The sequence below is a fragment of the Leishmania braziliensis genome, chromosome 8 (genome assembly GCF_000002845.2).
Source record: "Leishmania braziliensis MHOM/BR/75/M2904 complete genome, chromosome 8".
NCBI lineage: Eukaryota > Euglenozoa > Kinetoplastea > Trypanosomatida > Trypanosomatidae > Leishmania > Leishmania braziliensis.
This window is the reverse complement of record NC_009300.2, coordinates 364,508-386,780: the sequence shown is the minus strand read 5'-3', so window position 1 is coordinate 386,780 and position 22,273 is coordinate 364,508. Positions and strand designations below refer to the sequence as shown.

The following is a 22,273-nucleotide window of genomic DNA, read 5'->3' as shown; positions in this document are numbered from 1 at the left end:
ATATGTGTGTCATCGGTGCGACAATGTGCCTGAGCGGCCGGTGATGCACCCGTTTCTGGAGCCATCGCCTGTAGGGACGCAGACGCGGGCTCGTACACACACGGCACAGGGGGGAGAAGACACGCAAGCTGACGTCCGCACCGAGTGGGTGAAAAGCTAAAATGGGGGGAAGAGAGCACGCGGGGGAGCGGCACGTGGGCCAGCCAAAGAAATGACCGACTGCGTAAGCCCGCGCATGCCTGTGTGCGTGTGCGTGTATGCGTGCAGCGAGAGGGAGAGAGTCAGTGAGGGCAGGTGGGAAAAGGGGGAGGGGAATGAGACACAGAGAGCACGCCCGGTAGCGGGCAAGACAAGGCGTTCGCGTGCGCGGCCTACCTCCCGCCGTGGCCACTCCGCCATGAGCGAAACCCCACTCGGCCCCACCCCACCGCCTGCCGCGGGCCCATCGCCGGGTGCGGGGCAGCCGCAGACACGCGCGGGGCTGCAACGCGCCGGTGAGGGAGTCGGCGCGCCGCCCCTGCCCACCATACGGGGGGCACAGACGTGTTCGCTGCCGCACCGCGCTCCGACGCAGCGCCACCCACGACCTGCTCGGCTCCCCCACACAGAGCGGAGGGTGCCGGGCCCTGACGTCGCGCCGAGGTGGCCTCCGTCATCGGAGGACTAGCGAGTAGATAGGAAGAACAGAAAATCTGAGCGAGAGAGGAGTGAGAGCAGCAGGCTGTGCAGAAGAATCGAGCAGAAGAGATCGAGTCAGGAGAGGGGGGAGATGAGAGGCGCGTGAGTCCACCAAGAGGAGTGGAAGAGAGTGCACGTGTAACGGTGTGGTAGAAGGTGTTTTTCTGTGGCTGCCTCACTTGGTGCGGTGGGGGGGGAGGAGGGGGGGGAAACGGGGTGTCCTGTGGAGGAGGAAAAGGGCAATAGCGAAGACCAGAGGAGAGATGCCTGTCTGAGCATCTGTGGAGAGGAAGAGAGACGAGAGAGGATCGAGTGATGCAGCTTTATGGTGAGAGGAGAAAGGCATGAGAAGCAGCGACAGTCCATATCGAGGGAATGTGGGCACGTCATGCACGCACATCAATGCATAGAGACTCACGTGTACACATGCAGAAAAAACCCCTGGCCTCGTTCGTCCGAGAAGGTGAGTGGCGGGGCGGACGTCCACGTAAGAGAGCTCAGATCACGCTTCGCTCTCAGCGGTGAACGAAACGACGAGCAACAAGCAAACACACACACACACACACACAAAGGAGGTTTGTGGCTAGGCGTCACGTGTGCGTGGGGACGAGCACGGTGTCCGCAGCCGGGTTCAGGTCCATGTTTTCTAGGCTGTCGATCGCCATAGAGATAATCTCCTCGACGTCCTTGTTCACCCGCCCACCGTTGGGATCGCTGACGCGGCCGTACTTGACGTTCAGCAGCTGCATCAGGACCTCCTTGCGCATCTCGTCCGGGTCTGCCACATACGTCTGCAGGTACTTTCCACTTGAGTATTTGAGCACCTGCGTGAGCTCCAGCGGGATCAGCCAGTCAGCCGGGTAGTAGTGCTTCGTCTGCTCCCACATCAGCGCGATATCCTCTGGCGCACCCTTGCCCTCGCGAAGCAGCACGACGCGCTGGTGTAGAAGCGGCCACGGCGGTCGCCGCGGATCGTTGTGCCGCTGCCGCTGCGCTTGCAGCTCCTCCGGCAGCTCAATCGGCCCCGCTTTCTTCGTCTCCTTGACGGAGTAGACAGACAAGAAGCCGACAGACGCGATGAACCCGAACAGGAACATTGACTTGGCCGTGTACGGGTCGATCTCGACCCCCGTGAAGCTCGACAGACTCGACATGCGCTGCGTGGTGCGGCGGAACATGGTTTGCGGCAAGACGCACTAGCGACGATGGGGATGTCGGCAAACGAGGCTATGGGGTAAGGGAGGTCTTACGCAACCAAAGAGGCTCCTGCAGATCCCTCACCGCCGACAGCGAAGCCGATAAGAGGAAGTAAAGAGATAAAGATGGGGGAAACAGCAGAGAGGGAAGATAGGAGAGGAGGAGGAGGAGGAAATACACACAGACGGCCCCTCTCTCTTTCCCTGTCTCGTTCTCTCCCAGCGGATCAAACTCGTGCGTGCCCACGTGCGTGTCGCCGCTGCCGCTGCCGGTGTCACGGTGCGTATCGCAAAGCGTTGAGCGCTGCCTCGGTGCTGCGCCGTGCGGCCTCCTCTCGTACACGCCTGCACCCCAACCCACAAAAGGGGGGCCGCGCCTGTGCACGCGACACGTCTGCACGCGTGATGCGTACGGGATGGGAGAGGGGAGGGTAAAGCGGGAGGATGTAAGGGGAATGAAGAGAGCACGTCTGTGGCTTACAACGAAACCAACATGCCCAAGCTCGAGAGCAAGCGCAGAGGCACACGTACGGCGAGGCGCTGTGCTCATCCACGTCAGTCACTCAGAGCTCGTGGTGATGAGCTGGAGAAGTGAAAAGGGAAGCACTTCCACAGCGGCCAGGCACAGGCAGACGCACTCGTCCATAGAGAAGAGGGTGCGCGCGACGATGCCTGTGAGCAGCACTCATCCATCGCCACTCCCGACTCACTCTCCTCCACCCCCTCCCTACACACGTAACAGTACTCCTTAAGGACCTAATACGTCTGCTTGGGCAGTAGCACCCGCTGTTGTTCATCCTAATTGACTTGGATCGTTTGGTTGGTGGTAGAGAGAGACACATGCACGCACGTGTCTCTCTCTAGGATCGATTGGCTCTAAGAACAAACTGAATCATGACCATCCTTATCAGTACCGTCGCCATCACCGTCGTCGGCTTGACACCACACACACACACACGCGCCTGCATAAAACGAGGAGGGAAAAATGAAGGGGAACGTAAAAGGCAAGGAAAAAGAGCAGACGTGCGGCGTCTGGCGCTGTCCATGGCCTCCCCCCTCCCCTCCCTCCACTAGCCAGTCGCTGATTCTCCCCCATCCGCCTCTCATCACAATGACGATTTCTATTGTACATCGCCAAAAGGGAAAAAAAAACGCTTCAGCTCAAATGCCGCGCCGCGTGCGACCCTTCTTTGGTGTGTGACAGAGCGGGCAGTTGCGGTATTTGTCCACGACTGCCTCCAGCGCCTTGCGGTGGCACACGGAGCATTGCCACGCTCCATCCTCGCTCGCGATAGCGCAGCCGCTCACCATGCACGTGTTGAAAGGCTGCTGACACTTGATGCAGCGCTGCGCCCACTCTTTGTTGAAGCTGCTGCATGTAGGGCACGGCACCGAGTCCACTGACGTGTCCACCGGAGGGTGAGCCATGAAAATCTGTCTCGCGAGGTCGGCAAAGCGGCGCGGCGGGTCGTGCAGACTCACAGTCGGGTACGTCAGGGGCGCCATGCGCATTACGCCCTTGCCCGGGTTGGTGAGCTGAAGGGAGGTCGTCGTGCCGGACAGCGCAGAGCCGTGGCTGCCGCTTAATATGCTGATACCGCCGCCGGTGGACCCACCGCCCGTGCTCGTCATCGTACGCTGCGTCACATCAAGATCTAGGGAAAAGCTCTCCAACTGCGTCGTTGCCGCTGCTACTGTGGACCCGCCGGCTTCGTCGTTACGCTCCGCCTGCTCGAGTCGTGCAAATGCCTTGCTACACAGACCGTAGTTCTTCACGAGATATGCTGTCAAGGCAATCAGGCTGTAGCTGTCCACCGGCGCCACTAAGTCGTCGTACGCCATGAGGCGCATCGCCAGCACAAGGGCGGCCTTGAAGTTCTTGTCCGCAATTTGCTGCTGGCACATCAGCAAAAAATGGTACGCCTCTGCACCGCGCCAGGCCGCGTCAAGCGTGCGCTCCGACACGGTGCTTCGGTCCTTGTTGAGAAGCTCCGAGACGACCTCGACGCCGTCGCGATTGAGAGCGATCGCGGTGGTGCGATACTTCTGCACCTCCAGCGCTGAAAGCACGTAGAACTTCTTCGCCTTGAGCGGGTCGCTGAGGGCTGCACGCTTACCGAGCTGCGCCAGCAGCGTCGCCGCCTCATCGTGCTTGCCAGCCTTGCGGTACAGCTCGATCGCCTCGGTGAGGCGCTCGCGGTGGATGAGGTACTTAGCGTACTTCTCGAGCAGCTGACCGACATCCTCCAGTCGGTGCTCCTCCGCAAGAGCGATGGCTCGGTCCCACATGTTCACCTGCACGCACCCATTTACCGCCATGCGCGGCTCACTGGCCACAACGAAGGCCTTCGCCGCCTCTTCCGCGAGCCCGACAGTCAGCAACATGTTGCCCAGGGTCACCATCAGATCCTTGTCGTGCTCTGCCATGGAGATGAGCTGGGTGAGCATCTCATAGTCCTCGATGATGTAGAAGACGCGGGCGAGCTTGCGGTAGTGCCGACACTGCGTGTAGTACTGCGCCGCTTTGGACCACTTCTGCCGGTCTGCGTAGTGGTCGCCGATGTTCTCCCAGGCCTGCAGCAGCAGTGCCTCGTCACCGCCGCCCTCCTGTACAAGCCGCACGACGCCGAACCAGTCGCCGAGACGGTAGCGCAGGTCCAGTGCCAAATCCTTGCGGTCCACGTCCTTGTAGAGCCGCTCCGCCTCGTCAAAATGGTGGTAGTAGGCGTTCACCTCAGCCAGCTGCTTCTTCGGGTCGTCAAGGTTGCGGACCCGCTTCACAAACTGAATAGCAGAGTAGTCCTTACAGTGGATGAATCCCACCTCGGCGTAAGTGAAGTCCAGCTGGAAGAGCGCGTGCTCCGCCAGCAGCTCCCACAGTTTCTCGTTGTTGTGCAACTCGGCAAACTCGTACGCCTCCTTGACAGTGCTGTCGCGCAGCACGGCGCGCATCTCACGCAGCAGCTGCGCCTCAAAGTCAACCACGTAGTCCTTGCGGGGCCGCTCCGGATCAAGGAGGAGCTCGTCCAGCTGCAGCGTGCGGATTTTGAGCGACTTGAACCTGCACAGGTTCGCGCACGACTGCACCGGCTCCTCCGCGACGCCATGGTTGTACACGAGCATGCGCGTCTTCTCCATCACCGCAAAGCGGTACGGGTCGTCGACGGCCCAGAGCAGGTTCCACACGTCTTTTAGCTCGACGCCGTCGATCGGCTCGGCCTTGAACGGCACAAGCGAGAACTTCTCTCGCTCCATTGAATACAATCTAGTGACGCCACCGAGGTCGATGACGGCCAGCTGCCTCGAGTTGCAGTTCACTGACATAGACTGCGCACGAGTGGGCAGGATACACTTGGAGACGAGCTGCAGCGGGTTGAGCTGGTAGACGTGCAGGGTCCCGGACTCGCGAGAGACAAACATGTGCGTCTCGCTGACACACACAGCACAGATGAGATCATTTGTTAGAGCCGAACGCGCCTTCATCGTCGGCACCGTGTCGCTACGGACGATATCGTCTATGTGGATAATGCGCTCCAGGCTCTCGGCCCGGCTTGCCTGCATCGAGATGGGGTCGAGCGCGTCCACCGCCGTGCCGGGGTCGCGGAACTGCCAGATATAGACGGACTCATCACCGCAGCACACGACGACGGAGGAATTCATGTCGTACGTGTACAGCCCCATGTCAACGAAGCGCGTCTCCAACGGGCTGCCAATGGCGTTCACCAGCTGGATCATGCGTTGTTGCTGCGCCGCGTCGGGGCAGCTGACCAGCACGCAGGCGTCCTTCCACGCGCTAAGGTACTGTAAGCCACGCACGCTCTTCATCCTCCGCTCGTTTGTGTGGACATTCCAAAACATGACACTCTCTTCGATCTTGTCTGGCACCGTGAAGGCAAAGACGACGGTCTTCTTGAAGTAGCAGTACTTGTACTCGGGCCGCACATTCGCGAAGTACACGGAGGCGTCGACGGCAATGGCGACGCGGAGGCCGCCGCCTTCCCACGCGATGCCGCCGCACTGCTTACCAGCCACCCGAAGCGTGCGTAGGTGGATGCCCTCGTTGCTGAAGAACTGCGTGACAACAAGGGACGCGTCCACCGTGGCGGTCGGCATGACGGCGGAGACAGCGAGCACCGTGCCGTGTGGGTTCCACGAAACGAATTGAATGGGAATGTCGCTGTCCATGACGTACGGCGCCTCGTCGCCGATGCTGGCCATGAGCTGAATTCTGCCGTGCTGGTAGCAAACGGCAAGCGTCGCCAGTGGCTCTGGTCGCTCCACCCACGCTGGGTGCCACGACAGCCCGGCCAGCGGGGACAGGGCGTCGGTATCTTTGCACTGAATCTCGACCTGGCTAAGCTGTCCGCCGCTGGACGCGTCGTGCACATAGACGTCGCCCTCCGTGGTGCCGAAGAGGATGAAGTGGCCGTCAGCGCTCCAGCACACCTTTGCCAGCTTGTAGGGCAGTTCACGGCCCCAGTAGCGGTTGCCTTCCACACCACCGACAATGACAGCGCCATCCTCGTAGGCAATGCAAATCTTCGTCCCTGACGGGTTCCAGGAAAAGTCGACGACGCGGCTGGTGTTGCGGTTGTTCACCATCTCCTCAAACCACATCCCCTTGTGCAGCATCCACACAATAATGCGGCCACTGACGTCGCTGCTTGTGAGCTTGCAGTACTGCTGATTCCACGTGACCAGGTCGACAGTGGTGTCGTGTCCCTCCAGCGTCTGGCTTGAGGAGAGACCGCCGGACCTCTGACCCTGCGGGCCGCCGTCCACCTTGAGCACCTTCAGCAACCCCTTCTCCCCGCCGCACGCCAGCCACCCCTGCTCCTCGCTCCACGCAATGGATGTCACCTTCACGCCATTAGGCATGGCGATGCGCTTGCTGAGATACACGAACATGGCGAGCTGCACAGGTTGTTGAGGTCCCCTTATATGTGTATGGCGAGAGGAGTGAAGGAAAGGCAGTCCCTATACCGCTGCCCGTTTCCTTGTGGATGTTCGTGAGCTGAAGGAGAAAATGAGGATGGCCCTGTCCGCAACGGTGTATAAGCGCTAGACTGACGCGCGCGCACACACACACACATACATGCACCCACACACTCAGAGAAAGAATGCGTGGGAGGCGAAGAAGAGGTTTCCCTTCGTCTGTGGTCCTACTGCTTCCTCTCTCTCTCTCTAATAGCCATACCTGTCCCAGCCGAAATCGAATGAATTGCGCGCTGATGACCCCCTCCACTGCTCTTCGCCTGCACAAGCAGAGAAGAAGAGAGCGCTAGTCAGAGACTGGTGGGCAGAGGGAAGGAGAGGAGCGAAGGAAAGGGTGCTTGTGCAGTCAAGAGATGCTTCCGCGCAGCGAGATGAACAAAGACGAGAAACAGTGGACGAGTAAAAGGAGATAGGTGGAGACATGAAGGAGAGAATATGGAAAGGAAGGCTGCACGGACGTGTTCATTGGGGCTGTAGTTCTGTGATGCGGCCAAATGCACTGAGGACGCAGGCACGCCAGGCAAGCGCGCGCACACACACGTATAGACGCCAGAGGTAAGATGCCCTCTTTTCCTTCTTTGCTAGTCATCCTCTTGTTGAAAGCAGTTGAGGCGAAACGCGCTTGAAGGACAAGATGAAGACAGAGAGGCACACATCTGTGCGAGGATACCACGTAATAAAGTGGTGCTCCACAGCCCAGGTCACGCGTGCGTCGTGCTGCACCCGGTTGCATCCTTGCCGGTGGCCTTGCAGCACATGTAGCCCCAGCGAAAGTGTATGGAATCAAAGTAGCTTCCGTACACGGCGGTGTGGCCGTTGCGTGTAGGCACCCATGAAAGGGAAGCTGCCTGGACACTGGAGTGCGCTGTCGCTGTCGCAGTTGCCGCCGTGGTGGGTGCGTCCATCGGAAGAGATGAGGATGGCACAAGCGTCTTGACTTCGGTGGTGGATGAGGGTGGCACGTCCGAGCGGAATTTTGGCCTATTTGTGCCGTACAAGGAGCGTAAGAGAACATCCTGCGGTGTTTCTGTCAGCACCGTCGTCGCTGGTTCTCCTGCGTTATCCTCTTCTTGCTGCTCCTGCTGCGACTGCTGCTTCTCGCGCGCCCTGCGCATCGCGTCATCAAACTCGAAGTCCACAAATGACTTCGACTGCCCTGTCAAAAAGCGGCACTGCGACTCCACGTAGTTGTAGTAGTCGCCAGTGCGGTAGCGCTCCAGGTCTCCCTGAAAAGTCTTGGTCGAGTCGTCCGTGTTCGGGTTCGCGCGCATGGAGCCGGTCTTCGGATCGAAGAAGAGGCCATCCTGCTGATCCAAGTTGTGCAGATACTTGGGCAGCTCCTTCACCTCCACCCCGCCGTGCTGTGCGGTACGGCTGCCAAAGACGCCCTGGGGCCGATGGCGCGCCGTCTCCGGTTCCGCGACATCGCTGTCGTCGCCCCCTTCGTCCTGACGCACTCCGCGCATCAGGTCGATGCCAACCTCACCCGCAAATCGGTCTCGCTTCTGCGAGTACGTCTTGACCTCTTGATGCATCTCGATGTCGATCCCCGTGACGCGATTCGTGTAGATGCTCCCCACCTTCTTCCTCGCCTGGAAGCACTCGCTCGCCTTGTGGGTGCGGGAGCCACAGTTTTTGCACGCGCCGGCGGTGAAACGAGTGGCCTGGCCCTTGAAGACGATGCGATCGACCTTCTCACCGAGAACCTCGTCCGGCACCTCAGTGGCGCCGTCGCCCTGCTTGCGCTGATGGACGAGCGTGGGGCCGGTTGCCCCGTAGTACCATGGCGCACGCGAGATGAACTCTGGAATATTGGGGCTGATCTCTTGGTGTGTCTCCGTATCCACTGCGAGCGGCGCTAAGCCGAATTTTCGCATCTCCTGCAGCTCGCGCTGTTGGCGCAGCAGCTGCCGTACCGACGACGTCTTCTTTGGCTGATCGGTGTTCTGCTCCATGATATCGATCGACTACTCGGTGGACTGTGCCTGTGCGCGTGTGAATGAATGTGTGTGTGTGTACCAACTCGTTTTTTCGTGTTTCCTGCTCGCCTTTCGGTTACGCAGCGTGGCGCATCACAGATGAAAGGAGAGGGCGGGAGGGAAGAGAGCGGGGGTGGCGAATGAATTCCCTCGGCATCTGAGGCGGATAGAGGGGGGGATGGGGGGGTTGGGTGGAAAAACACAGAGCGCAAAAATGCTGCCCACGGCCCATGTGGACATGATGACGACGACGACAGGGCAGCCAGCGGCACACGAAGCCTTCGAGGGAAAAAGTGAGAGACTCAGAGTGTCACGTGAGCCGCTGCCTCTAAGAGGCGCATCGACGCGGTTGTCCTATGCGACACACACACACACACACACACACACACACACACGGCGTGTGTGTGTGTGTGTCCATGAAACCGTGCGGGAAGAACAGCGCTGCGTCACCAACAACGTCGCCTGACTCAACGAAATATCTCTTTGTTTTTTGCTGCTACTCTCGCCTCACCGCTTTATCGGCAACGCACGCAGTGACACCAGGAGAGACCCGCGCAAGCACCGAGGGAGAGAGAGACTTCAACCGACGTACACACGCACTCGACAACAGTCACTTTCGCACCAAATAAAAACAGCGGGCCTCTCCACGTTGAAGTCACGATTCTTTTCTGCTTTGCTTCCCCTGCTCGTCCCTCTCTTCGTACCATTTTTCCACCCCTGCTGTTGGTGCCCACGCCGGCCCCCGCCCCCTTCCCCCTCCCCCCACATTCACCCGTTTCCCCGTGACACCGTACGAATGGCGGTATTGCCGAGCCGGGGAAAAGCCGAGAGTGGGTGGATGGGCCGCAAGAGAACGCCCAACAAGCACGCGAGAGAGCGCGCCAGCCCCAACCGCCACTCACGGAGGGGAACGCACCGCTGCCCCGCATCCCTCACACAAGAAGCGAGCGAGAGAGAGAGGGGAGGGGAGGGGAAGAGCACACAGGCGAAGAGAAGGTGCAGCAGCAGCACGCACGCACGCACGGGGGATTATGTGTGAAGAGCAGCTGCACGAAAAAGAGGATCGAATGACACCCAAAGGCCTCCCCCTCCCCTTGCCTGCCCGCTGCGAGCCTCCACACACACACGCACACACAGAGAGAAAGAGGGGGGGCGAGCGGCGGCGGCGAACAGGCGCACACGAGAACAACAACACCCTGCGCTACATGCTGCTTCCCCGCGACATGTAGAGCTGGTAGAGCGGAGGGCAGAAGTTGGGCCCAAAGACGTCGAAGATCTCTTCGATCTCTTCCCCACCCATCGGGTCGGAGAAGAAGTCCTGATGGAGCGCTAGGCACCGGTTGAAGACCGGGGCAAGAATGCGGGGGTCCTTCACCTGGAACTTGGCGAGCGACCAGAGCAGGCGACGCACCTGATTCGCGTCAAGGTGGCGGCACACGTACACGCAGCGCTCTGAAAGGGCGACGACCATGTCCTCTTGCAGGAAGAAGGTGCGAGCAAATGCGTGGATTGTGTTCACCAGTCCCAGTGGATCGAACTGGTCCGCAATGGACGCGGCGTGCGAGGCGAGTCGCTTGAACAGCTCCTCATCCTTGAGCCCAAAATGTGCCAGCGCTGTTACGGTGAAGGAAATGTCCTTGGCGTCGTGATCCTGAACCACCGCAAGCGCACGCTCAGCCAGGTTGTCGAACAACTCGGGGTTGTTGATGCCAATGCGTTGAAAGGAGGCGAGTGTGGTGCTGATGTACTGCGCGTTGAACTCGTCAATCAGCTCCACAGCGCGGTTGGTCAGTACGCCAAAGAGTTGATCGTAGCGAATTCCAAAGTAGGCAAAAGCCTGGAACATCATCGCCACCTGTTCGGCGTTCATCTGGTCCACGTACTCCATTGCCTTGCCGGCGAAGCGCTTGCTCAACTTCGGGTCCTTGAGCCCCGCCTTGGAAAAGGCGTTGATGAGAGGCACCAGCTCGTTCACAGTAACGCGCTCCCGCAGTGACATAGCACGCCGCGCGATGGCACTGAACACGTTTTGCTCTCTGTAGCGAAGTCTTGCGAAGGCGTTGGCAAGAATCACAAGGTGTGCCGCTTCAAACTCGCCAACGCGCGCGAGGGTCTGCACACGCATCGAGAGCAGCCGGAACAGTTTCTCATGGTTGATCCCAGTCTTGGAGAAGGCGCTAATGATGTTAGTGACGCCCTTCGCATCTAGGAAGCGTGCATTCTTGGTGGCCTTGATCGCCTGCAGCTCGATCACCTCGCGCGCGTCGCGCGACTTGAGCGTCGCGCATGCCGTGACCACAATTGGCAGAATGTCCAGCGAGATGAACTTGTCGTTCTTCAGGCAGAAGTCAATACACTCCCGCACCACGCGTGCGTCGCTCTCCATGCCAAAATACACCGCCGTGTTCAGCAGAAGGGCGACGGAGCGGGCGTCGACGTTCTGCCCGGTGATCGAGGTGGCAAACAGCACGCGGCGAGCCTGTTGGGCCAGCATCGGGTTGCCACCGCGCTCCTGATGAAGCTTCTTCATCTGCAGAGCCTCGGTGGCGATGTTGCGCGCCGACAAGTGCGACCCACGCGGGGTCTGGGGCAGAGCCAGTTCCGCAGGGGATATGTGGCGACCAAATGGGATGGTGGCTTGCCCGGCAGCGCTATTGGGGTAAAGGGCTCTGTCACCTGCCGGCGCCGGTACCGGAGAGGAGGTGGAGGGTGGAGGAGGCATGCCTCCCGCACTCGTCGCTTGGAGCCGATATGGCGTAGACGTTGTCGAACGCATCAAAATAGAGCCGCTTCGCCGTGTCACGTCGCAGAGCGACAGCCGTCGTGACGGCACACCTCGCAGTCCCAACATGCCTAAGCCACACATCGCGATGTCTCCCGGAAAGAGGAGGCCGCAGGGTGGGTAAAAACACGTACGAGTGTGTGGCTGAGGCGTGTGGGTGTGTGTGAGGGGGTGGGTGGGTGGGGGTATGTCAGTCAGGAAGTGTGCGAGCACACGAGCAAGCACCCGTACAGCGCCGGCAGTGAGGAAAAGAAGGAGGCCGAAGGGAAAAAGAAACGAGAGATTGTCTTTCCCTCCGTTCAGGACTTTGCAGGCGTGATGCGAATGCGATTTTGTGGGACAGAGAATGTGGAGAGATCAGCAACGAGAGAGAGAGAGGGGGGTGGAGTGGCGGAGGAGCAAGGATACTGGCATTGTACGAGAGCATGAATAGCGCTGACGCCCTCCGACACATTGTAGACCCCCATGAGTGATGCACCAACACACACACACACACACACCAGTACAGATGTATGAGTGGGTGCTGGTGCGCCATCTCGCCGCTATATGCCTCAGGCGTGATACGCGTGCGTGCATTCTCTTGAAGGTGCCCCTGTGAGCACCACGTCAAGCATCGTAGAGGGGGAGGGGGGAAAGCACCACGCCACCACTTTGCTTCGTCTCTCTCCCCTCACTCCTAAAGACACTCAAATGAACGCGAGAGAGCAACAAACAACACGCACCACCAGCGCCGTCAACAACGCAACAGACGGGTGGGGGGGAGAGGGAGAGTGTGTGTGTGTGTGTGGGTGTGTGTCTGCCAAGCTCTTGCTCCTCCTTTTTCCCTGCCACACTCGTCTGTGTGAGGAGGGCACGCGTGTGGGTAGAGGTCGTCACCTTCGCAACGCAGGCGAGGCCGGGAAAAGAAAAACAGGAGTTGCGGCCACACTCAACGGACACAAGCGCCCAACACTCCACCTAACGAAGGAAAAGTCACGGCGCGACTACCACGCAAAGTTCTCTTGGGGGGGAGTCAATATCGGCGGCTCGGGGTGCTGCAGCGGCTCCGTCCGTGTTCGAAGATTCACTGTAGCCTCACGAAACACAACGCAGCTGAACGGGGTCACGTGAAGCTCCTTGGGCACTCGCTTGAGGATGCGGTTCTCACGGCTTAGCTGCTGCATCGCGTCCGTCTTCTCCTCACACCGCACATAGTAGCCTTCACTGAGGGGAAAGAGCTGCTCTAGCTCCCGCTTCGACAGGGAGTAGGGTGGACCCATCAACTTGTTACCCTTCACTCGTCCAGTGCGAAAGATGCCCTCGACGTAGATCAGGCCATCGTCTTTCATGGCGCGCTTCAACAGGTAGGCGTAGTCAGGCCGCTGCTCCCGGTTTAGCGAAGTCATGCCCTGCCGCTCGTAGATAACGTCGTACTTCTTCCCCTTCAACGGCCCCTCCCATAACTCTGGCGAAAAGAAGTTCTTCCAGTGCAAGTGAATCTTCGAGTAGAGCACCCGCGGCAGGCCCTCCTCGGTGCGGCTGACGGCTGACTGGATGGCAGTCTGCGAGGAGTCCACTCCATCCACCTCGAAGCCTTGCAGTGCCGCGGTGCGGATAATCGGGGAGTCGCCGCAGAGTGGCACCAGCATCTGAGGTGAGTTCGGCAGCATCACGGCCGAAGCGGAGGCGCGGTGAAAGTTTTCACCCTTGCTGGCAATCCCTACTCTAGAAATAGTAGTGATACATGTAGAGGTGGTAGGAGACGCCGATCGGTGAAACATGCGCGTGAGTCGGTCCAAAAAGCCGTACTGCTGCCCTCCAGGCACGGCAGGCGAGAACGACGGTGAGGTGCGTACGAAATCTGACGCAGAAGACATGTCGCGCCCCGTCTGCTCCTTCACAAAACGATAGGGACCGACGAAGAAGTCGCTCATTGACTCGCCAGCCCGCCAGAGCGGGTTCATCTTGCGCCACTCGTTCTCCCACCACTCCGGTGAGGTGTGAGGCATTTGCGACGGCGGCAGCGGCACGTACCTGTTGCCCATCAGCTCCTGCACCTCCCCCCACAGCCACGGGCCGAGAAACACGGCCGCGCCAAGAACGATGCCGCCGGCGGCAACAAAGCCTTGCATGCGACTTGTTGTGAGGGCCTTGAGGGAAAAAATGCTTTTTGGTCGAGACTTGCGAAGCCGGTTTAACAGCACGTGATCCTCTAGCTCCTTGGCGTTGGGAATCTGCACCCCAATGTGTTGCGTCTGCGTCGTGTGCATCATCGCGGCGTGTCTCCCACCACCACCACTACGGCCTCGCTTTTGCCTAGGGTACGCCCACTTCTTTTTTTTTTTTCTCTCTCTCTCTCCCTGTGTGTGTGTAGGGTGGGGGGGACGGGAGGGGTAGGAAGCAGGCAGGAGGGGGAGGCGTGTCTTGGCGGTCGTGCGAGTGTACCCGCAGATGAAGGGTGAACAACAAAACAGGAAAGAGGCGAGGGACGGTCAGGCGGTATGGAGGAAGTGGGACGTTCAGGAAGGCAGCGATAGGCTCCGAACACAATGCAGTGAGAGCGACATGGCTGCTAACTCCTCACTTTCAAGTGGGTGGGTGAGTATGGGGGTCCTCGCTTTTTCGGTTCTCTTCCTCAGCAACTCCTCAAGCAATCCGGTACGCAACAGCGAGCGAGACTCGCACGAAAGAGAAAAACAGAGCAGCGTCGAGAAGACGTACCTCTTGTGTGTACGTGTCTGTGTCCGTAGGCTAGTGTTCTGCCCGCATGGAAAGATAGAGAGCTCGCATACACCCCACCCCACCTCATCCATCTCCGCCTCTTCCACACACACACACACAAATCTGCACACTCAGACGCATGTACAGGCAGAAGAAATGAGGTTGAGGACGAAGGGGGGAGGAGGAGGAAGCGCCATAACGAGAGCAGAGCAACGAAAAGGGAGCAAAGCAAGCAGAGCAGAGAAGCGCGCGGTGGCATGCAGAGCAGGACAAGCACGGCGGGTTTTCCGAGACGGAGGAGCGCAAGTCCTACGCCATCTCTCGCTTGCGATGCAGTGTGTTTCGCTTAGTCCCCGCAGCGTTTGTGGCGACGATGCCGCGCCGTACATACCCACATCGTCATGAGCTGCTGGTGTAGCTGGTGGCTCGCTCCCCCCTCTCTAGTACGCCGCGAGCATCCCCACAACGTCGGAGCGGGTTATAGGAATGAAAATATCACGATACGCTGGCCACGAGAGCAGCTCTGCCAAAAAGTCGAACTTGCGCAGCAGCAGCGTTGAGAAGTGTTGCCAGGTGCGCTGCAGCAGCGTTGTGTGGAAAGAGGCCTCGTTGCCGCCGAGGTCTACATCGCGCAAAAAGTGCCTCTTCATCCGTTCCGCGCTCGCCCGCACGCCGGAGCGCATCTCCTTCTCGAGCCCGCTAAGCACCTTCCCCACTGCATCCACAGAGAGCGCCTTGTGGTGTCGCAGCTCTTCCTTGGAGTAGATCATCGAGAGGTCCTCAGCGGAGAGCGCGAATATGCCGAAAACCGGGAAGCTGCGCACGAGGAGCACACGCGTTAGGTAGAGCTCCTCGTAGCGGTCCCGCTTCGCCTTCGCCGATGCATAGTGATCCTGCAGCAGCTCCACGGCAAAGCTGTCGCTTGGCATAGTCGAGTAGAAGGCACAGAAGAACGACTGATGCCGGTACTGCTGAACAAAGACCCACTTGAGGGAGCTGATGTCCGCCTCCACGCCATCCAGCACGGAGTGCAGCTTCTGCGCAATGAGTTCGTTCAGCTTTAGATGCCCCGCGTTCCGGTCCTCACCAGTGCCTCTCACGTTTGTGATTTGGTCCAGCGCATCGAAGGACTGGTCGACGAGGCTCAGCGCGATAGAAGCGTACTCGGTGCGGTCGCACACGTTGGAGGCGAGGGCGTTGTGCACGGCTTCCAATCGCAGAAAGAGGGCCGGCATCTTGGAGAAGCAGTGCAGCAACGGTGTGGGATGCACCACGTACCGCTTGCGGCACCGGTGTATCGAATCGGTCTGCTCCGCTACAAACCGCGTCATGCCACCTACCATCACCGCCTCCACCTCCCCCAGCATTGCCTGACAGAAGGCACTCTTCGACGGCAGCATAGCACTGTCGGTCGCGGTGGCGCGGTAGGCGCGTATCATGCAGAGGATGGGGACACAGTAGATGCGATCGCACTTCTCGACAACGAAAAGAGCCAAGTCACGCATGGTGCGAATGAGAAAGTTTCGGTGCAGCGCGATGCGAGATGCACGACTGGCCTCGTCATCAGGGCCGCCGCCGTCCACATCATCGCCGGCAATGGAGTTGCGCTCGCGGTCATACACTGCCGATGACGTTCCGCTCCACGTCCGCCGGTGCGGGAATGAAGAGTTGCCTTGACCCCAGCTACCACCGCCGTACCCTGCCGGAGGAGGGCGAGGCGGTAGGCCGATGTCCTGGCTGTTCGAGCAGGAGTACTGCGCGCTGTCGCTACGCGACATCCCTTGTAGAGCGCGTACGAAATACTTGGCATCGACTCCGCCAAAGAGCTCGAGCAAAGACTCCTGTTTCATCTGCGCGCGGTCCGTCCCGGCGGCTCCCCTGAGAGTGGCGGCCCCTGTCCTCTTGGAGTCATCCGCCTGCGGGCTGGCGCCGGTACTCGAGGAACCTGCGGCGCTGTGGTCGTTGCCGCTCTTCTCTTCCGGAGTGCTGAACAGGTTAAAGCAGCGGTGAAGAATCGCCTCCTCGTTAATCACCGCTAGTACAGACGATTCTAGCGCAATAGCGAAGGCGAGATCCGGTCGCACATACCCGCCACCGCTTGTGCTGGTGGGGGTGAGGGACTTGATCCCGCTCACTACCGACGACACTTCCGCTCGTGCGTCCAGCCGGCGCAGTGTGTTAGCGCTCTGGTACAGCTGGATTGCCGAGGCAGGCACACCGCCTTCCATACTCAGGTCGGCTGCCGACGGGAACTGCACAGAGAGGTGCGTGTGGTCTTCGTTACCGCCAGTCCCAGAGGCTGTCCAGCCACCAGCGCTGGTCCCCTGGTCTGAGTCGTCACCGAAGCGCATCATACGAGGGGTGAGCGCCGGTGTTGACTGGCCGTAGCGGGAGTACATGCGCGGCGTCTCACCAGACTGGGCCGTCTCCATCCGCATCGACATGGCCTCCCTGCGCGACTCGGAGGTGCCAAGCAGGAAGGGGCCGCGCCAGGTGTTCACCTTCTTAACCTGCTTCTTAAGGCACTTGAAGAAGTGCGTGATCTCGAGTGCGTAGACCTTCTGCATGCTCGTCCGATACTTGCGCAGTACATTGTTGAACCCCTCCACATCGATACACTCCAGTGCACAGATAACGCCGCTGATGTCTATCAGTTTGTGCGCCAGTTCAACGTGCAGCTGCCACACAAGCAACGCGTCGCGACTGTATCGCGCCTTGTCTGCTAGGTACTTTGCCTCGAAGGATTCTATGATGGCCATTATATACAATTTGGAGCGCTGCGCGATCATCTTGCGCTGCTCCAGAAAAAACACCTTCCGCTCCGCGACAGCGGCGATAGGAAAGTCACTGTCCAGTTTCGGGTTATGCAGTACACTCTGCATATGCTTCATCGCCATTGATAGGGTAACCGCGTTGCTGCCTTCGGAGAAGAAGGCCACGAGGCAATCCTCTGGTACGGTGCGTAGTCGACTCAGCAACGTCATGGTTGCTGGTGCGAGCCGCAGTTGGTCGCGCAGGTCGGACATCATCATATACAGCGCCTCCAGGTTTTGCTGTCGTCGCTGCAGTGTGTTGTTGGTGTGCTCCACCTGCTGAAGAACGGCCTTCTTCGATAAAAGGTGCTTGGAGTACGACTCAATGCGCTGCTCCACCTCCTCCACGTCTTGGACGAGGTCCTGCACCTGCCGCTGCGCCTCCTGCCACGCAGCCTCGGAGGTGGTCAGCAAGTTGAGCGATCTGAGCTCTGAGCTCTTCTGCTGGCGAAGGAGAATCTCCTGAAACTGCTTGATATCATCGAACCCAGCCCCATTATTGCCAATGTGGCGCAGCAGGTGCTCCTCCTCTTCCGTTGTGAAGACGCGTCGCTTGTCTTGCCGCAGCTTGCGCACACGGGCCGCAGCGTCAGCTTCGACCTGAGCACCCACCGCCTCTGTGAGTACACCGTGGATGGGGCTCATCCGGTTCTCGGCGTAGCCCCCATGGGCCCCGGAGGACGACGATGGCATCGCAAGGATGCGGCGGGCGGCAGCGAGAAACATCTCTCGTTGGATGTGTGACTCGAAGCTGACGGACAGCACGCCGCTGGAGCCAAAGTTGAAGGCTGCATCGAAGCTTCCCTCGTTCGAAATACTGATCAGCCGATCCACGGCAAAGGCGGACTTGAGCTTCACCCGCTTCCTGCTCGGGTTCACCGTCACGATGCTGAGAGTGGCGCTGCCGCTGCTGCCGAGGAAGTGTGACAGGATGAGCAGACGCGGCGTCGATGCCTTTTTCTTATTGCCGATCTCTGACACCGTCTCGTGGGCCACCACCTCCTCCCCACGCTGGTGAAAGATGTCATCAATGGTGGGTTGGAGTTCCCTGTATCGGTTCATTATAGCAACGGTAATGGTCGGCAATGCCACGCAATCGAATCAAAGGTGTTGGTGGAGAAGTTTATGTGTGTATTGCGTACAGAGGAGTGATTGGGGCGGTGGCCGTAGACCCTTCGTATCCAACCCCGACTCCACGCACCCCCCCCCAGCGCAATCCGCGGCTTCGGAAGAAAGGAGGAAGAGAAGGAGAGGAGGGCGATATGGAGGAGGAAGACAGTACAGGCTTTCTGGGCACATACGCCTGTGTGTAGACGTGGGTAATGAGTTAAGTCTGCGAACGGCTTCCCACCCCCTCTCTCTCTCTTTTTTTTTCACTGACGAGGGAATACCCATCCGTGCGTGTTTATTGTGGACGTGGAGGGAGTAAAAGGGGAGGGGAGGGAGGGGAGCGAGGAGAGAGGAGAGGATGGCTGCACAGTACAGCACGCCGAAAGGGGACGGGGGAGAGCAGACAAGAGAAGCGAGCCCACCACATATCGCCCACAGACATACCCACACAAGACGCAGAGAAGAACGACAAAAAGACAGCGCCGGGGGTGGGCCCCACAGACATGCGGTACGTTTGCTCCAAAGAGTGAAGTCCGTGGCGGCACGCACGTGGCAGAGAAGTCCGGGGACACACACATATAAAACATGAGCGGGGCCGTTGCCCTCCTCCCTCTCACCCTCTCATCCTCTGCCTACCTCACTCGCTTTCTCCGTGAAGGAGGACACAATAGGTACCGTCCACAGCTGCCAAAGAAGACAAGAATCACAACTGCCCCCTTGTTGAAAGGCGGCGAGAAAAATCAGCCTCTCCCGCCCTCGCCATCCCCCCACCTCTCTCACTTTGAGTGCGTGCGTGATCGCGATAGCGATGATGGATGGAAGGGCTCGCTGTAATGGGACTGGCTGAACACCTAAGAAAAGCGAAAAAGTCCCTCCCCACAACACGTTGAGAGAAGGAGGGAGGCCTCTATTTTCAGCTGCCTTAGAAAACAGAGGGAGCGGAGGGAAGCGGCAGCGGCAGCAAGAGAACCTCCTCCCACGCCGTGCTGGGCATGAGGGGCGCCTCATCGGCAAACAGCACCGTGGCCTTCGCAGAGTGGGGAGTTGAGAAGATCAAGTCATCGCAGTGGTGCTGCGCCATCTCTGGCCCGCCGCGCCGACGCTCTTCGGCGATGCGAGGGTCGAGGGTCCACTTCACCTTCCCGTATGTCACGTCGCGTAGGTCATCCTGTGGTGCCGCGGAGAGAACGGCGGCAGCATTCCCTGCGGCTCCACGTTCGGTCCCGGACTCCTTGTCGCAAAGACGTTTAGAAGACTCAACGGTGTCAAAGACACGATCCTGCAGGGTGTAGGTAGGGACCTGCAGAGGATGGCGATATTTTAAGGCATCCACCTCCAGGCGGTGAGCCTGCCGATACCCCTCAAAGTTGAACGCAGCTGCCTCTAGCGTCGCCCGCTTCTCCTCCAGTAACTTGGTACTGTTCAACCCCTCGAGCGCACGTGGGTGCGATGGTGTCTCGTGGGAGAGCGCTTTGGCGCCAGCTGCGGCTGCCTGCTGGTTTGTGAGGTTGGCAAGAACGCCAGCTACTTTGCGAGGACTCATACGACGGTTCTTGCGGAGACCTTCAACGCCCACAGCTGGCCCTAGCAGTCGCTTCAATGTGTGCGTGAACTCGAGCTCCAGGTCATCCACAGAGGCCTTCACACCTGCTCCCTCTCTGCTTGCAATACCTGGGCTTCTGTGCACAGCATCTTGCATCACATCAGCGGTGTTCTGGATGTAGACGTTGTTGCTCTGAAAAGTCTGGATGCGCTTGTCATTGATCGCCCCCTCCTTGGCTGCCACCCTTGCTGCACCTGGGGCTGGCCCCTTCGCTGCCGCCTCCGGCCCCTCTGCGCCGCTGCCCTCCAACGCTGCGTCGTGGTGGGTAGTGGTGTCAGCAGTGGAAGGCGGTGAGACAGCGATGTGCAGGTCATCATGGCTCAGGTCGGCCGAATCTCCAGCAGCACTGCACGACACACTCACGTTCACCACCTCTGGCCCTTCAGTGCTCTGTTCCGGGTCGTAGAGGGTTGGCCGCTGCGACTCGGTGGCGCAGCGAACTACACTGCCGACGCCTCTCCTCTCCTTAGACTTCTCTGAAACCGTCGACGACACGGGCAGAGGCGGCGGCGGAAGGCACGAAACTGTCGCTGGTTCGGTGCGGTGGGGGTCCATCTCTGTGCTGTCGCTGCCGCGCTCGTCCGGGTGGTCCTCGCCAGCATCGTCCTTGGGGGAAGCACTTGAGGTCCGAACAGACGCAGATGCCGTAGAGAGATGTACAGATGGAGTTCCCTCCGCTTCAGCGTCACGGCTAGCACCAACTGCAAGGCCGTCAGCGTCGACAGATTCTGCGATAATGGTTTCTTCTACCTCTGCTGTTGCCTCCCTCTCCCTCTGCTGTGTGTGCACCAGAATTGAGGTGCCGTGGGCAGAGAGGCTGCGGTCCTCTATGTCGCCCTCCTGCGTGTAGCTCACTTCGTACGAGGTGGCAGGCGCACGCGGCTCAGTAGGAAGAGTATTGTTCACCGGAGACGAAGCCGCTGGTACCCCTGGTGCAGCCAACGGCAGCGGAGGTTGCTGTGTAGCAGCCGTCGGCTCCGCCTCGGTCAGCTCATCACCCACGCCTTCTGTGCCGCTCGCGCTCGTGTTGCGCAGCAAATCGCCCAGCGGCCATCGCCAGACATCGCCGACCGATGTGACGACAAGGAGTGTACCGCTGGGGAAGAGTTGCATGCCTATCACGCCGTAGCCGACGTTAAAGCGCACTAGCTCCCTCACCAGTGACTCGGCAGCGTCGCAGGAGTACAGCAGCACCAGTCCAGAGATAGTGCCAGCTGCCAGATAACCCCCAAGGCATGAAGCGCACGCCACCTCCTCTCGTTCCACAACACAGTCCCCTTGATGCATCCAGCGCTCCGAGTGCGTTGAAGTCGGCAAAGGCCGGGAAAACTGCGCTGAGGTAGCCGTGTCGCCGAGCGGTATCGATGTGAAGACGGAGATGCGTGAGGTGAGGCACACTGCTAGACTTGTGTGCAGCAACGATGTCGCCGGTGGCTTCGTGAGAGCAAACACAGCAACCGCCTGGTCCAGATCGAGGGGTAGGGTGGCGCGCACAACCCCGTCTTCCACGCACGCTACGACGCAGCGGTAGTCTGCCGAGCAACAAATGAGCTGATCTCGATGGAGATTTGCACAAACGACGGTGCTGTCAAAGAAGGAAGTCCTCCACAGAGGCGGCAATGGTGAGGCAGATGCAGCGGAGCTAGCGGAATGCCGGGTGACCCACTCCTCAACACTCGCACGCCACACCGCCACCTGCCCGTTCCCTTCACCGCAGACGATGTAGTCCCCGTCACACTGCACCACACTTGGCCGGCTCCCACAAGTTGCAAAGACGCGCACCTCGGCCGTCTCCACGTTCGCCAACAGGAGCTCGTTCGAGTAGGAGAGAGAGTAAAGGAGGTGGTGTTGATGGCGTCGATGGCGCTGCTGCGGCGATGCCGCGTAAAGGCTAGGCACCAGTGAGAAGCATCGCAGCGAGGCATCAAGAGGGATTCGATCGAGATATGTCAGGAAGAGACGAAACTCACCAGTGGCGGTGTCAATGAGCTCAACAAAACCATTTCTTGTGGTCACTGCGACATGGTCCGGCAGTAGGTGGGACGCCGCCACGTGCACCACGCCCTCGCGACACACCGCGAAGAGCTCTAGAACGTCATGATCCCCTGCGACGTCGTTAGTGACCCCAATCTCTCTGAGGGTCAGCGACGTCATCCGCGGGTGAAGGTGTGGGGAAGGGGGGGTGCTAAGAGGGGGAAGAGTATAAAAGGGAGATGAATGCGTACTTGTATGAGAAGAAACACGGGAAAAAGGGAAAAGAGAGGGGGCGCACAGTAGTGTGTCCCCCTGTAGGTGTTTGCGTTTGTATCTATGGTGCTATCACGAACTGCGTGGGGTGCACCAGTGAAGGCACAAGACTAAAAATGCCACAGGGTGCGTGTGGGTGGAGTGAGGACGTGCGTCTCTATCCACCAGTG

General features: G+C 59.5%; 7 protein-coding genes across 7 annotated transcripts; all 7 read right to left on the bottom strand.

Annotated features, from left to right (window-relative positions):
• Nucleotides 1-1,268: 1,268 nt before the first annotated feature.
• LBRM_08_0970 (conserved hypothetical protein) lies at nt 1,269-1,856 on the bottom strand (the record flags this gene model as incomplete). The annotated part of the gene is made up of 1 exon (XM_001562103.1): nt 1,269-1,856. One exon carries the CDS (start codon nt 1,854-1,856, stop codon nt 1,269-1,271), a length of 588 nt encoding a protein of 195 aa, XP_001562153.1.
• A 1,179-nt stretch (nt 1,857-3,035) lies between these two features.
• On the bottom strand, nt 3,036-6,782 carry LBRM_08_0960 (conserved hypothetical protein; the record flags this gene model as incomplete). Its single annotated transcript, XM_001562102.1, has 1 exon — nt 3,036-6,782. One exon carries the CDS (start codon nt 6,780-6,782, stop codon nt 3,036-3,038), a length of 3,747 nt encoding a protein of 1,248 aa, XP_001562152.1.
• A 788-nt stretch (nt 6,783-7,570) lies between these two features.
• LBRM_08_0950 (conserved hypothetical protein) lies at nt 7,571-8,824 on the bottom strand (the record flags this gene model as incomplete). Its single annotated transcript, XM_001562101.1, has 1 exon — nt 7,571-8,824. The coding sequence occupies one exon, from the start codon at nt 8,822-8,824 to the stop codon at nt 7,571-7,573; it is 1,254 nt and encodes a 417-aa protein (XP_001562151.1).
• A 1,225-nt stretch (nt 8,825-10,049) lies between these two features.
• LBRM_08_0940 (conserved hypothetical protein) lies at nt 10,050-11,378 on the bottom strand (the record flags this gene model as incomplete). The annotated part of the gene is made up of 1 exon (XM_001562100.1): nt 10,050-11,378. One exon carries the CDS (start codon nt 11,376-11,378, stop codon nt 10,050-10,052), a length of 1,329 nt encoding a protein of 442 aa, XP_001562150.1.
• Nucleotides 11,379-12,613: 1,235 nt separating this feature from the next.
• Nucleotides 12,614-13,882, bottom strand: LBRM_08_0930 (conserved hypothetical protein; the record flags this gene model as incomplete). Its single annotated transcript, XM_001562099.1, has 1 exon — nt 12,614-13,882. One exon carries the CDS (start codon nt 13,880-13,882, stop codon nt 12,614-12,616), a length of 1,269 nt encoding a protein of 422 aa, XP_001562149.1.
• Nucleotides 13,883-14,770: 888 nt separating this feature from the next.
• LBRM_08_0920 (conserved hypothetical protein) lies at nt 14,771-18,205 on the bottom strand (the record flags this gene model as incomplete). The annotated part of the gene is made up of 1 exon (XM_001562098.1): nt 14,771-18,205. One exon carries the CDS (start codon nt 18,203-18,205, stop codon nt 14,771-14,773), a length of 3,435 nt encoding a protein of 1,144 aa, XP_001562148.1.
• A 970-nt stretch (nt 18,206-19,175) lies between these two features.
• TSIF (putative suppressive immunomodulating factor) lies at nt 19,176-22,010 on the bottom strand (the record flags this gene model as incomplete). Its single annotated transcript, XM_001562097.1, has 1 exon — nt 19,176-22,010. One exon carries the CDS (start codon nt 22,008-22,010, stop codon nt 19,176-19,178), a length of 2,835 nt encoding a protein of 944 aa, XP_001562147.1.
• Between the last annotated feature and the right edge of the window lie 263 nt (nt 22,011-22,273).